Below are 13,229 nucleotides of genomic sequence, written 5' to 3' on the forward strand. Positions count from 1 at the left end.
ACAGACTTCCAGCCACAGAGGAAAATTGATTTACATCTCGACTCCGGAGCAAGCTTGGGAGCTGGTTCATCCTTCGTCCTTTCCTCACCAGAGATCAAATAGCATCATCAGTTAAGTCTTTTTCTTTAAAAGAAGCTAATATACAGAATATAAAGCACAATATTTACAACAGTACGGTAAACAGGTTCATTTCCACATTGATCAGTAGTCTGTTTTAACGTGTATAAAAGAAATTCTTACATGACCTAAGAGGAACTGACAAGAAGTGACACAGCATGGGAAAGAGTCATCAATACCCTCCACTTAAGCACATTAAATAATAAATAATTTTTGGCAGAACTTAGCTACATACACTTTAAGGACTGAATTGTGTGTCTCGGTGAAAGCACGTTACACAAGAAGTGTGTCCAGTGACCAAGCTTTTAATCATCCTCAACCCTCTCTAATGAAAGAAGAAATTTTGGGATTTCAGATGAAATCCGCACAGAGGTCATCAGTTTGGGCAGCTCACAAACCACAGGCGTGTTGGGGTGTTCTGCCATGGAAGTGACACAGGTTTGAAGCCACCCCAGGGTTTGTTTTAAGCCGTTAAGCAATAATATCATTATTGCCTCGCCACATGGAGCCAGCCAGACCTACGAGCACCACCTTTGCTTACAGAGGTGCTTCACTCTTGGAGGGAATCGTGATTTCTGGAAGCATCAAATACCCACTTCTTAAACACAATGTGTTGCTTCTTCAAAAGAGAAGCTTTGAAAAGCTCCCACAAAACGCGGAAGGGTCTTAAGACACTGAACTACACACGAAAATACAAAAAGAAAGAATCGTCAAGTGTTTCTTCACTACTCTGCCAAAGACTTGGGTTCAAGCTTTCAGTGTTCCCCTCTCCAGAAACAGGTTGGCAAGGGATTGAATGAAGAATTTGGCAGGTAGTGTTCCTAGCTCGCCTCTAAAACCAGCATTATTAACACCAGGATACTGTGTGTTGCCTTGATCAACGATTTCTCATTTAAAACTCAAACCGACATAAGTTACGCTCTACTAAAAGTTTAAAAACAAGCATTTGGGTGACCTAACACTGTAAGGCAAACATTTTAAAAACCTGCGTGTTCCCCTGCAACCAAGTTCTGGACCAGTGCAAAAGAAGAAAAAAACAGAAGCAACATGTGGAAAATCCTCACCAGGGTATTATTATAGCACAGAAACACTATCATTTCTTAATTTTGCTGTGATAATCGTGCTTTAAACACTCAGCTCTAAAATGAAGCACTCCCAAACGTGAAACACGAATCAGAGACTTCCCAGTATTGCAATTCCCTTCCTCACGCACTCCAACACAAACATTCTTCCTCATTTTTCCCAGAGCCAAGGGAAACATAAGGAAATAGCTGCTTTACAGAGACCGCAGCGCTGTGGCGAGGCTGTGAGCACCCACCCATCGCCTTGGACCTTTTTCTCAGCCAGCCTTGGACCGATGACCCCGCTTGTATTTTTGCTGGCAGAAATGGTTATGCAAAAAAAAGAAAAAACAATCTCATATTAGAAGCAGCTTTAGATCCATATTCAGGCATAATTCTGATCTATTATTTTGTTTCATCAAGTTAATTCCAATTTATACTGGTGTAAACAAACACAATTTATCTTCCGACCAGGCAGAACACAAAACCCACTCTGGGGCACATTTTAAAACTACTGTGCTGCAATCACCCCCTGTATTTAGGGGGGCAAACAAGGCCCTTACCCTCGCCAGCAGAATGCCTTGCAATCAGGGGAAGGAAAAAAACCAACCACCACAACATGGGAAAGAGCAAAAATTTGCAGAAAAGTTGTTAACCTGTTTTGCTTTCCCCCTCTCTTGCTCCGAGAGAGTAATGGGTAAGTGCTTCACAGCCAGACCTGTTAGATTATTTCCATGTTGTTGCTTGAAACCCTTTGAGAGATATTTTAGAAGGGAGTAATTGCATTTGCTAACAATTCTGTTTGCACTTTAAAAACCTCTAATAAAAATAGAATATATACTGTGTTTTTTATAAATAGATTACACATTTAGCTTAGATGAGTTTCATTACATTCCCCCCCAGACACATTTTTTTTAAAGAATTTTGTTTTTTCACTGTGTGAACTAATACGATAATTACCAAGTCTTCGAAAAAAAATGTTTGTACCACATTATTTCTTTGGACATTTTTGAACATGCATCCACAAAAGCAACTGCCATTTGTTTACTGAAAACATTTTTTGTACAAACTCATTTTAGGAATTTGATCTGTTATTACACTGCTAACAAGCAAAAAAATTTGCTTCCTTGAAATCCTCTTTTAAAAAATGAGAAACAATGAGGAGGATTTTCTGATTGTAAGTCTAAAAAAGTGTCAATATGACACCGCATTAAGAATAGAAAACAAAAATAAAGTATTTACAGCTTTACAAAGAAAAAACAAAGAGGTCATCAAAATCATTTTCCAGCATTTTCACAATTTTTTTCTGGCAAGCTTTTGATCTATAGAGTGGTTATACGCAAACAGAACAGGACCACTGTCAGCTAAATCCGCAGTATCGCTTGACACTAAACCAAAGACCTCCTAGGGAAACCATCAAGGATCAACCCTCGTAACTCCCGAAAGGTTGATCCACCGAGTCCTACACAGCCTAAATGAAAATAAAACCCCAATCCCAAGTATGAAAACACCTTTTCTTTAAAAATGGATTACATATGGTTATAAGAAACAGACACCAACAACTATGGTAATTTAGCGTCATACACATCACCACCATACACATTATTTCTATACCCTCTACTATAGACCCACATCCCTTACACTTACCCACAAATGCACCCTTGTTACAGATGCTCCTCAGCATTATGGCTATGAGATAAACTGCAGGTTACAGCTAGCTCGTTTCGACAGCTAAATTTCTGCTTCCTCGCTTGGCTCTCACTGTCAAACTGAGGATATTCTTTCCTACCCTCAACATATCACCTACTAGTTTCAAGGACACTCAGCTTTTTTCCTACTAGGACACTGACTTTTAAAGAAAAAAACCAAAACCAAACAGCAGCGAAGCCGGACGGCCGTTACAATTGCTCAGTTTCTCCGGTACCAAAGAGCATTTTATAATTGAGGAGAGCTGAACAACAGCCTCCGACGAGGCTGGTTCACTGTGCAAGTAGATTGCTTAACAATGCCTCCACCAAAGTCACTAAAGCATCACGGACGTTCAGCTTTGGCAGGTGGTTTCTCAGCCTTGTGAGAAACTACGTATTAGCAGCTGAAGTTTAAGGTTTTCAAACCTGTATGAGAGTACTTTATTGAAAACATGCAGTCCCAGCCCCTCGAAAAAATACCACATCTCTTGCCACCCCCCACCCCCCCACAACTTGCAGCCCAAGCGAACATGACATTTACCACTTTGGCCACCTAAGAAATAATAGGAATGAGCACTTTGGAATAAGGTTTGTTTTCCAGAGAAAAGTTATCTACATGATGAAACAGGCTTTGAAAAAGCCCTTTAACCCACACTGCAAGAACCAAGAAGTTGCTAGCTACTCTGTGAATAACTGCATTGAGCATTTCAATCAGTAAGGAAACCACAAGAATATCCTTGGCTCTATTTTCTTGGACAGAAGCCATCGATCGTGGATCATGGCCTCCACACTGTGGATCCAGATGGATCCTCCCAGTACTCCTCTCCACCATGAAAAACACAGGGAGCCCATTTGATTGACGTCACCTAAAAGCACTAGCGTGTCCAAGCAGGAGACGGATCTGCACAGCGATGAAACTCCAGGTAGCAACACAGGAAACTCAGACAGAGGAGACATTACTGTCCCCACGGTTACAGCACGAACAGAAACCCTCTGAGGTCCTGCCCCTCCGCGGCGCTGCGCAAGACGGAGAGCCATTTCTGCCCAGAACGTGCCATTCGCTGAGACTCTTGGGCTCTTTTTGGAAGAAAGCAACACTGATCTATACTGGCTGTATGCTGACAACGCCACTCCGCTGGTTTCAGATCAATACCTAAGGGCAACAATACTCAGGAAGCTAAAAAGATTGGCCAGCTTACCTTTATGTAACACTGAGAGGGTGCTTAAATCTGGTATTTCCCTGGCCAGTCCTAGCACTGCTCCTACATAGCAGTTTCTAAGCTTCCTGGCAGGAAAGAAAAATACATTTGGTATTTATTCCAAGTCTTGCAACTGCTAGTTAATTACACAGTTACCTTTAGGCAGTATTAACTACACTTTCAATCGTGGTCTAAAAAACAAACAAAAAATTATTGGCTGAGGTTTATACCCTGTTTTTACCTGGCTGAGGTGCTACAATTCCCATTAATAACCATGAACAGCTTGATGATGCCAGAGGTTCCTCAAATACCACCAAGTGATCTGATTTCTGATGCTGCTTTCTCCTGTGTAAAAAAAATACAGAAAGACTGACAAAGCCTAGGTCTTCTCACTTTCTCACGGAGAAAGCACATGGCTGTTCTTCCCTAATTCTAGGGTAGCAGTAGTTTGGGATTCATTTTACTACACCCTAAAAAGGATTACAGTATTTTCCAATGTTCAGCTTTTCTGAAGAACAGTAGCCTGGAACTCTCCCAAATGTCACATCTCAAGCCTGTATCTACACCACTGCGTGTCAGTTTATCCTGATGCTTCAACTATCCCACTCCAAACGTCACGAAAGCAGCATAAAATGGAGTTATCTCCCTGTCAGCAAAGTAAAATCTGCAAACACTATGGTTTTTAAAGAAAAAAAAAATCCTGAAAAAAGAAAACACAAAACAACACGAGAACTGAAGGGCTGATTCCCCTCTTAATCCAATCACTGGAAACAAAGGCATTGTAATATGACATTCCTCCTCAAAAGAAGCTCTACAGATAACTAACATGTGCAAATGTGTTTTTAGCTTTCCTTTCCCCAAGAGATAACTGTAGCCCAGCAGGGACCAAACATTCCATATAAATAAGGCGAGCTTTTTTTTTTTTTGCATAGTAGTTTATCAGTGATAGTCCCACCCCACTGAACCCTCCTTTGTCCACCTGCTTTGCCACCGAGCTGAGACCTGCTTCTTTCAGGTTCTGGAGTCTAGCAGAAAGCTTGTACAAATCTCAAAGGCTCCTTCACCCACAACAGAGAGAATGAAGAAATTCCTTTGAATATTGTATAACTGCTTAATCCTAACAGCTGTCTCTAAACCCGCTATTATTTTTAAATGGTTACAATTCAATTTGGAGGCATTCTTTTTTGTGTCAGACATTGGTAATTGTACCATAATTGCCTCGGGTTCGCTTCTCGTTTTGCCAGTGCTCCTTTTGCCAATCAGTGCAGTGGTTCAATAAAACCATCAGCTTACTGAAATACCCAGAGCCTTTGCAGCACCATTCTCTGCTGCTACCAGATTTTTTTTTTAAATAATATTTTTTATAAAAACACCTGTATTCCACTGGAGCTCAAAGTGGCTCAGCTTGGGGCAAAGGCACAATTAAAACACCATGTTTTCTTACAGGACTCTGCATTTATGATTTGTATAACAATAGAAATTTACAGCACCAATCCTTGGGTGGGGTGGGGATGCGTGTAGGAATGAGTCTCTAGAAACCCTGTGCAAGGGCTTACAAGTCTTTTTTTTTTCCTCCCCATCAGTGTATTGTTTTTTGATCTTTTCTTGTATCTTCCCTTCCACTGGAATGCTCCAACTACGTATCAGCTGACCATGGGCTCCACATCCGTCTCTCTGTCCAACTCGTCCTGAATTTCATCTGTGTTTCCTGAGTCGCTGCTGGCTACAGAGCTGGGAGATGGAGAATTTCTATAGAAAAGTTCAGAGAAAGGTTTAGACAAAAAAAAAAAAATCTATGACAGAAGGAAAAAAAAAGGAACCTTCAAAGAAAATGGTCACTTTCACTTCCCAAAACAATGTAAAATGTCCTTTAACAACACTAAACTTTGGGCTTACAGTAAATATCTGTAGTAAACTTAAGCATCTCATGTGCTGCCACCCCAGTCTGCCATCTCCTATACAAAGGATGCCCGAGATTTACAGATAGGGAAATGGAAACTAAGTCCAATGAACATCCTACAGAGACTCTTGTACAGTTTTGAAAACTCAAGAAAGTTTCTCCTCTTGTTCTTTTAAGCCAGGATGTATACTGGGGGCGAGCAAGAGAAAAAAAAAAATCCCTCATAGTATAGGGTTCTTAACACCTTAGAAAATTAAAAACCAAGTTCTTTGTGTAAAGGCCACAGTCAAGGTTTAACGCGGGCTTTTGTTTGAGAGTTCTAGATCTATGACATTAAGACTAAGGGTCAATCCAAGTTAGAGATCCCTGTTTCTACCACCAGGCATTGAATCATTTAAGTGTTACTGTGTGTAGGAACATATACACTGTTACAGGGTTCCTTTTAAGACTGATACTTGACCCTGAACAAAGCAAGATTACCTAAAGGACAAAGCTTTAGGACAAAATGATACTATTGCCTTTAAAACAACCTGGCAGGAAACAAGAGCACATTAAATTCTTGAAGCGCCCCAGACAGAATGGTAGTATCTTATTACCTGTCAGCTGAGCCTTTTATAAGCCTACGACAGGTTTCCATTTGTACATCCAGGCCTCTTTTCATACTACACATTTCCATATATTCATGAAGGTGGCGATTCATGTCACTCTTGGCTGTGGCTAATTCCAGCTGTAAGAAATAAGAGAAAATAATCAGCCCAAGGTGAGCTTCTAGCAGCTTCTCCCAGCTTCACTCAATTTTACATACCAGTGGGGATGCTAAAGCTGCCCAGAGCCAATCCCGAACACCTGCACAATATATGTTTAACCTCAGTGTTGTATACCGCCAACATATTCATCAGCTTATGAAGTGTATTTTAATCAGAGCTCAGCACTGGTTTTAAACAGCCGACGAGTTTTTTTTTCCTGCTGCCTAGCATCTTGATTGTCAACACGCAGTAATTAAAGAAAGCGTGTTCTAGGCAGGGCAAAGACTTTGAGAAGCTACAGCCGCTGTGTCTCGCAACCTCCGAGGCCAAGTCTTGTAAAGCATTTTGCAGTGTGACAGTAGAGATGCAAGACAAATGGGGGGAAAAGAATGATAGTGCATTTTTATTCTCTTTGTTCTGAAGGGTCTCTCTCCACCAGCTACAGATTCATGTTTACTCAATAACAGAGCTGTCTAGAGAATGGTATTTAGAAAAAATCCCATGGCTATGTCAAAGAAAAACACCTTTGCATTCTTTGATTAGAATATAGACATTCCATCTTTCTTCTGTGGGTACCAACCAGAACACCATGTGTGTTTTTGTCCATTGTAGTCACGAACAACTTCCTTACCTCTATCTGCCCTATTGTTTCTTGGTATTCCTTGTCTCTCGTTTTAAAGAAAGACTCTGTTTCATGGATCAAGTTTCCCAGGTTTTCTTCCTGCAGGGGAAAGGAGGACACAAAGAGTTAGCAAGATACTAACAAGGAATTCAACAGCAGACTGAAGATTTTCTTATTTAACCTCACTCAGAAATGCAGGTTGTTATGCTTTTCCAGAGACTTTTTTAATACATTTTTACATAGGCAAGGAATAGTCTGCTGCTTAAAATTGGCATACCAGGAAACACACACTTGTACCATGACCGTGGCTTCGTAGATACAAGATAAAGTCTCTAATCAAGGAACCTACAGACCAAGGCTCCAGCAATTAAGCACAGATACCTGATGCATGCCAAAGAACCAAACCCATGGATTTTCCTGAACCTTCCAGTCTGATCACACTTAGATTGTAATTGCTCTCCTTGCATTGACCACACCACTACTTACAGCTCTGCACTGGAATTCTCACTTTCCAATCACATATTATTACTCTCAAGTCCGTGCAGTCTCCGTTGCCTCACGTGTGTGCTCTGCACCCATTGTCTCCTATTGAAATTCTTCACTGCTAGATAAAGCAAGCTCACTCCAGCACACTACCGATGAAAATATCGCATGTGAGAACACGGGGTGTCCCAAAGGAAATATCCTGACAGACACCACCTCCCGTATTGTCATTGTTTTGGATTGACAGTACAGTCTGGGCTACAAAACACATAGCATTATTTCACACTGTCACAAAGAGACTAAATCAACTGTTTCACAGTTTAGCAATGTTGTTGTTCTCTCTTTCACGTTACTACCTAACTCCCTTTTTCCAGAAAAAAAAAAATTATTGTCAATTTAATGTAACTGTACTGATGAGCATTAATTATGTTTCCATCCTTTGGCCACATCTGTGGCAGCTTTATCAGGATCATACCCGGTACCAACGTCAGGCTATCTAGCCTACAGTTAGAAGAATCATTCCACTTATCCTTTTAAATGCAGAAGCGCTTTAAGGAGGAAGGTCATAAAAGAAGGTGGCTAGGGCACCACGTAAGAACTTGAAAGGAATAAAGCCAGTGGAAGGAAGATTCAGGCATGTAAAGCACTATGCTAAAGACCAGGCACAGACAGAGCAGTCTTTATTCTGAATCTCCATCTACAAGACAAATCTACCATTTCCTTGTATAATTTTCATTTAGAAGGATTTAAGCTTCTTAAAACCTTTAGAGTTTTCGCATGGAAGGTCTGAGTTCAGCAATATTCCTCCGATAGCCACGCTTATACATGCACACATGGGTATATGCAAATAAATCTGTCACTAATTCCAGCACACGGCTACACATTATCACTCTGCCACTCTCCCTGCTCAAAAGACGACATGTAGCTAAGTACGCTGCTTTCTGCAGTCCTAGCACTTCTGAGTAATCTCCGCAGTTTCAGAGTATGCCAGATGATCCACAAACGGGAAGATGTAAATTAACACACCCCTGGCAGTCAACACAAAACAATATTCAGGAGACTGCTGCCTCAGCATCTTTACACTACAGCGATGAAGGAAGAAGGCAGGATTATTGCTTACCTACTGCTGTCGTGCTACTCAGTAATGAAATAATAGCGTCACGTTTAAGACTACCCGCACAAAGCTCAGACCTTGCCATTTCTCTCTCTCTAGGCCTGTTTAAAAAGGCTCATGAGTCTCTGAATGAGGCAGCATGCAGCCACTAGCTTACTTTGTGAAGGATCTTAAGGATTAAAAGCAAGCTGTTTATTATCCACCAACGCTAGGAGACTCCTATTGACTGGGAAGATGGAAGCACAAGATTCACGGGTTCAGAAGATCCCTGGGGCCTTACGCAGTTCTGCAACCGCAGCTTCTTTGCGATAGGCTGGAGGTACTTTAACATCTTCCACAAACCGTACCGGGTTTATTTTTCTCTCCACTAGAACAAGCGTGCCACACTAGGCACCATTTTGACAATTAAAGCATGAACGATAATCTACAGAGAAAGCAAGATACTGTGTGGAAGATATAGAGCTTTATCTAAACGACTGCTAAGGGTGACAGATCGCGTGATGCTCTTGTAGCAGCTAGACGCATTGGATCTTTTGACACTTGCTCAGTACTTTTAAATACTCAGTTTGAAGGAGCAGAAGAAATTAAGTTTGGCAAATAAACTGATTGCACAAACTGAAAAGCAACCACAGTGAGAAAGCACTAAGAGGATTTTAAAATCAAAGCAAGTTTGCACGGCAAACTAGACCACCAGTCAAATATGCAAAGGCTCAAATGGCTAAAAGAGCAGCTGAGGGATACAGTTTCTGCAGAGAATAGGTCAAGAAAATAACGGAAATAAACTCACCTCTCCTTGGAGGTCAATTGAAGGATTGCAGTTTGTAAAGTCTTCCCAAAGAAGCAACGTTTCCTCATTCTCCTCCCATGTTAAACTATCACAGTCATCATCAAAATCAAATGTCTCACGACTGTTAAGATAACAGAAAAAGCATCAGCGAAACTACTCCAGCCCCACTCCCTCAGTCCTTTAATTAATCTTCTAGAAAAAAGGGGCTATGAACTGAACAAAGGAGACAATGCAGCAGCTGAAAATCCTCACAGTTTTTACACACAGGCTTTGCCACTGTCCAAGTCCCTTGCTCCTGGGCTCTTTGCCATCCCAAAGCAGAATAAAAGATCCTTGTTAGCATTCCTGGTACAAGCACACAGTCCTAGCTCTGTCCTCCAGATGGTGCTGCACATTAGTTTCCCCTGTTTGCAAAACCACAAAAATGTTTTAAACTATTCTTTTTATACTGAGTCCAAACACAGTTCAAGGAATTTTACCAGAAACAGCCACTAGAAAACTCCCTGCTGATCTTCACGTTGAAGTTCGGCCAACATTTTCCCTGCAGCACTTAAAAACATTATTTTCAAAAGTAACAACTGTGAAAACACTGAAGTCCGAAATGATGTGCAGGTGAGCATAAATACTTATTGTTGACTTGAACAACAAAGATACAACTACAGCCACTTCAGATTGAGAACAAGCAGTGGCAAGAATGGCCTTTAACACTGTTATTTAGTCAGGCCCCTTTAGTACGGTCAGTTGTGCAATAAAGGAAAGTTTCAGAAGGCACTTGAGTCCCTGTCAGTTTGAACAGCAGCAGAGCGAAACACTAGTAGCTGCTTCTTGTCCTTGTTAAGGAGGTCTGATAAAAAAAAAATCTGAAATTGCTCCCAGCAGCAGTCTGCTAATTTCAGACTGATGCATTTTTGTTATTTTAGTTCACTTCCTTTTAAGCAGATAACATCTCAGTCCTGAAGCTGAGTCCAAGACTGTCTTTAGGAGGCTGAAGAGCTTGGCAAAAGAGACAGGCTCTTTGTCTATACTCAGCACGACTTTAAAAAATAATTTTAAAAACCCAACAAACTTGGACATACATGATTGTGCCTTTTGCAATGCAACTTCTTCAAATGAGTTTCTTTCTGCAAGAGCTATCCTCGTCAGAGAGCACAAAGGCTCCCAGTTTTGCCTGCTGCTTGCTTCAGACGTACACACTGTTCAAAGCTAACTGCATTTTGACTTTTTACTGCTAGACACTTAAAGATTAAGTTCATTACAGACAAAATGCAAGTTGCTTTCGGTTTCTGTTAATGAGATAAGCTACTCAGCTATTTGTAAAATACTGTCTTCTACCTCACAAAGCCCCCAAACTCAGACATCCTTAGAGATGTATCTTCAACAAGCCATGAACACTGTTCTAGATCAACCCAATTTACATCTAACAAGATTCCTGCAGCACTATGTGCCAAATAAGATAGAACCAGGAGATAAGAATTTCATTGGCAGCCCCAATAAAAACTGGGTATCACAGGACAGGTTTAAGAACAAAACTAAAAACTGAATGCATTACCAACCTAGTAGCTAAATTTTAGCCTCTTGCTTTTCTAAAATTCCACACACTATCTACTGCCACACTGAATTCTAGCAGTGGAAAAGTAAAAAAAATCTGTATTTATTACACTGAATATTAATACGGACCTAAAGACACCTAAAACAAGAGTCCTAACAAGAGGAGTTATGTACAACTTTTGAGAAAAAAAAAAAATGCCATCCTATGTGATTCAGGCAGAAAGACAGACACATGCACTCTGAAAACAGAACTTTTTGCAGCAGACAACAGAAGAGGAGCTAGTGCTTCTATTTCTTGTGTACTCCTACATATTAGATACTGTCCTACACTGTCGGGGGGAACGCACCGGGAATTCTTCCCTCTGCAGTCACTGCAGTTGTCAGAAGACGCCCATGCTCAAATGCTAGGAACGTCAGACCTACAGTGCTTGCTGGGGCTTCTCTGCCAAAAGAAAACAGCAGAGACCTTCAAAAGTCTCACCAGGCCGTGACCATCTCCATCATCTCTAGAACACAAGAACAGCAGGGCACATGGCCAGCCGGGGTCCTGAACTCCTTTGAGTAGCACCAAGGTGCAGCGTCTCTTCTCAGCTGTTACAAGCCTCCCAACACTCCCATTTGGGGTAAAGCTTTAGGCAAAATAAACTGCGTATTCTGCCAGTTTGGGAGACCAGATTTTGCAGCAAGTCTTACAACACCCACGTTCTTGGAATGTGTAAGTTGTTGTCCACTGCTAGAACTTATCTTCTGCACTAGATCCACTGCTACCATTTGCCTAAAGCTCAACTGAAAAAATCACGCAAAATACTAGAGAAGTTTGTACCCATTTCAAACTGAGCTTTCAGTGACATTGCCAAATTCTATCCAGCCCAAGCAGCAGCAAGGTTCTTTCCAAAATTCCAGAATCCTAATATTCAGCCAACCATACAGAATAGACTCAGTTTTTGTACTTTTTTTTTTTTGCTGCTGTTGCATGTTTCTTCTTCTGCTACTGTTATAACAGCATAGAGTAGTAAAACTAGATGTTTGTATTTTTTATATTCTCTGTAGTTCTCCCTACTTAAGGGAGGAACAAAAATCAGTTAATTGTATTTGAACTTCCAGAAAACCTCGAGTAGATACCATGCTGGCAGCTCAGATGTTCTGGGACTAAGTCTGCATTTCAGAATAAATTTTCCCCACGTTGTCCACGATACTCACAGCTGATTAAACATACGCTTCATTTCATCCGTGATGTTCAAAGAACAGCTGACCTCATCATCAGAGAACCTGCCATTGTCTCCATCCTGTTCAGAGAGGTCATCATCAGATGTGAGCTTGCGGTCTTTCTTCTTGGAAGCCACCTTAATTGGAGAGAAGAGCAGTAACTAGAAGGTTCAACTGAGGTGCTGCGCCATGAGGGGCGGAAATAAAGGAGGAGAGGCATTAGGTTTGAGCGAATATAACCATTCATCAGTTCCCAGGCAATTCAGGCTCGTATTCAAGACAGGAATTGCATCTGTTAATGAGTGGTGAACACAGAGCACAAGGAAGCAGTTCAGAACAGCGAAGAGCAAAGCAAGCTGCAGGCTGCCAGCGCTCTACAGATGTTCATTTATTTGTTCACTGACACCCGTCTATGACCTACCAGAAAACATGCAGAGGTTAGAATGATATAGGGTAAAAGCGTAAGCTGGCAGGAGTGCCCAGGCAGCAGGCTTGAGAGCAATGACAGAACTCTCCCTCTCCTGCCACCATCACAGGCTGTTGCTCCCAGTGTTGAACCACCACGGAAGAGTAGACAGGAAACCTTTCTAGATAGCCTTTATTTCGGGGTCATCGCACCCCATCAGCAGACTGCTAGTCTTCAGGTTGACAGAAGAAGGGTTAACTGAGCCATGAAAGTGCCTGGACAACCTCAAAGTAATAAAGTTCACAGACGTGCAGAGAATTCAAGGGATACCCCTGCAAAGGGTGCAGAGGAT

General features: G+C 41.4%; 1 protein-coding gene across 1 annotated transcript in view; it reads right to left on the reverse strand.

The window, feature by feature from the left end:
* Positions 1–5,531: 5,531 nt before the first annotated feature.
* Positions 5,532–13,229, reverse strand: part of IFFO2 (intermediate filament family orphan 2) — a gene marked incomplete at its 5' end in the record, with an annotated part of 37,187 nt that continues 29,489 nt past the window's right edge. The window contains 5 exons of the mRNA XM_082009378.1: positions 5,532–5,814; positions 6,562–6,692; positions 7,343–7,432; positions 9,718–9,838; positions 12,466–12,608. Of these exons, the coding sequence (XP_081865504.1) occupies positions 5,709–5,814; positions 6,562–6,692; positions 7,343–7,432; positions 9,718–9,838; positions 12,466–12,608 (591 nt within the window). The 3' untranslated portion in view covers positions 5,532–5,708. The remainder of the gene's footprint in view (positions 5,815–6,561; positions 6,693–7,342; positions 7,433–9,717; positions 9,839–12,465; positions 12,609–13,229) is intronic.

This window comes from Phaethon aethereus (genome assembly GCF_964289735.1).
Source record: "Phaethon aethereus genome assembly, chromosome: 21".
Taxonomy (NCBI): Eukaryota; Metazoa; Chordata; class Aves; order Phaethontiformes; family Phaethontidae; genus Phaethon; species Phaethon aethereus.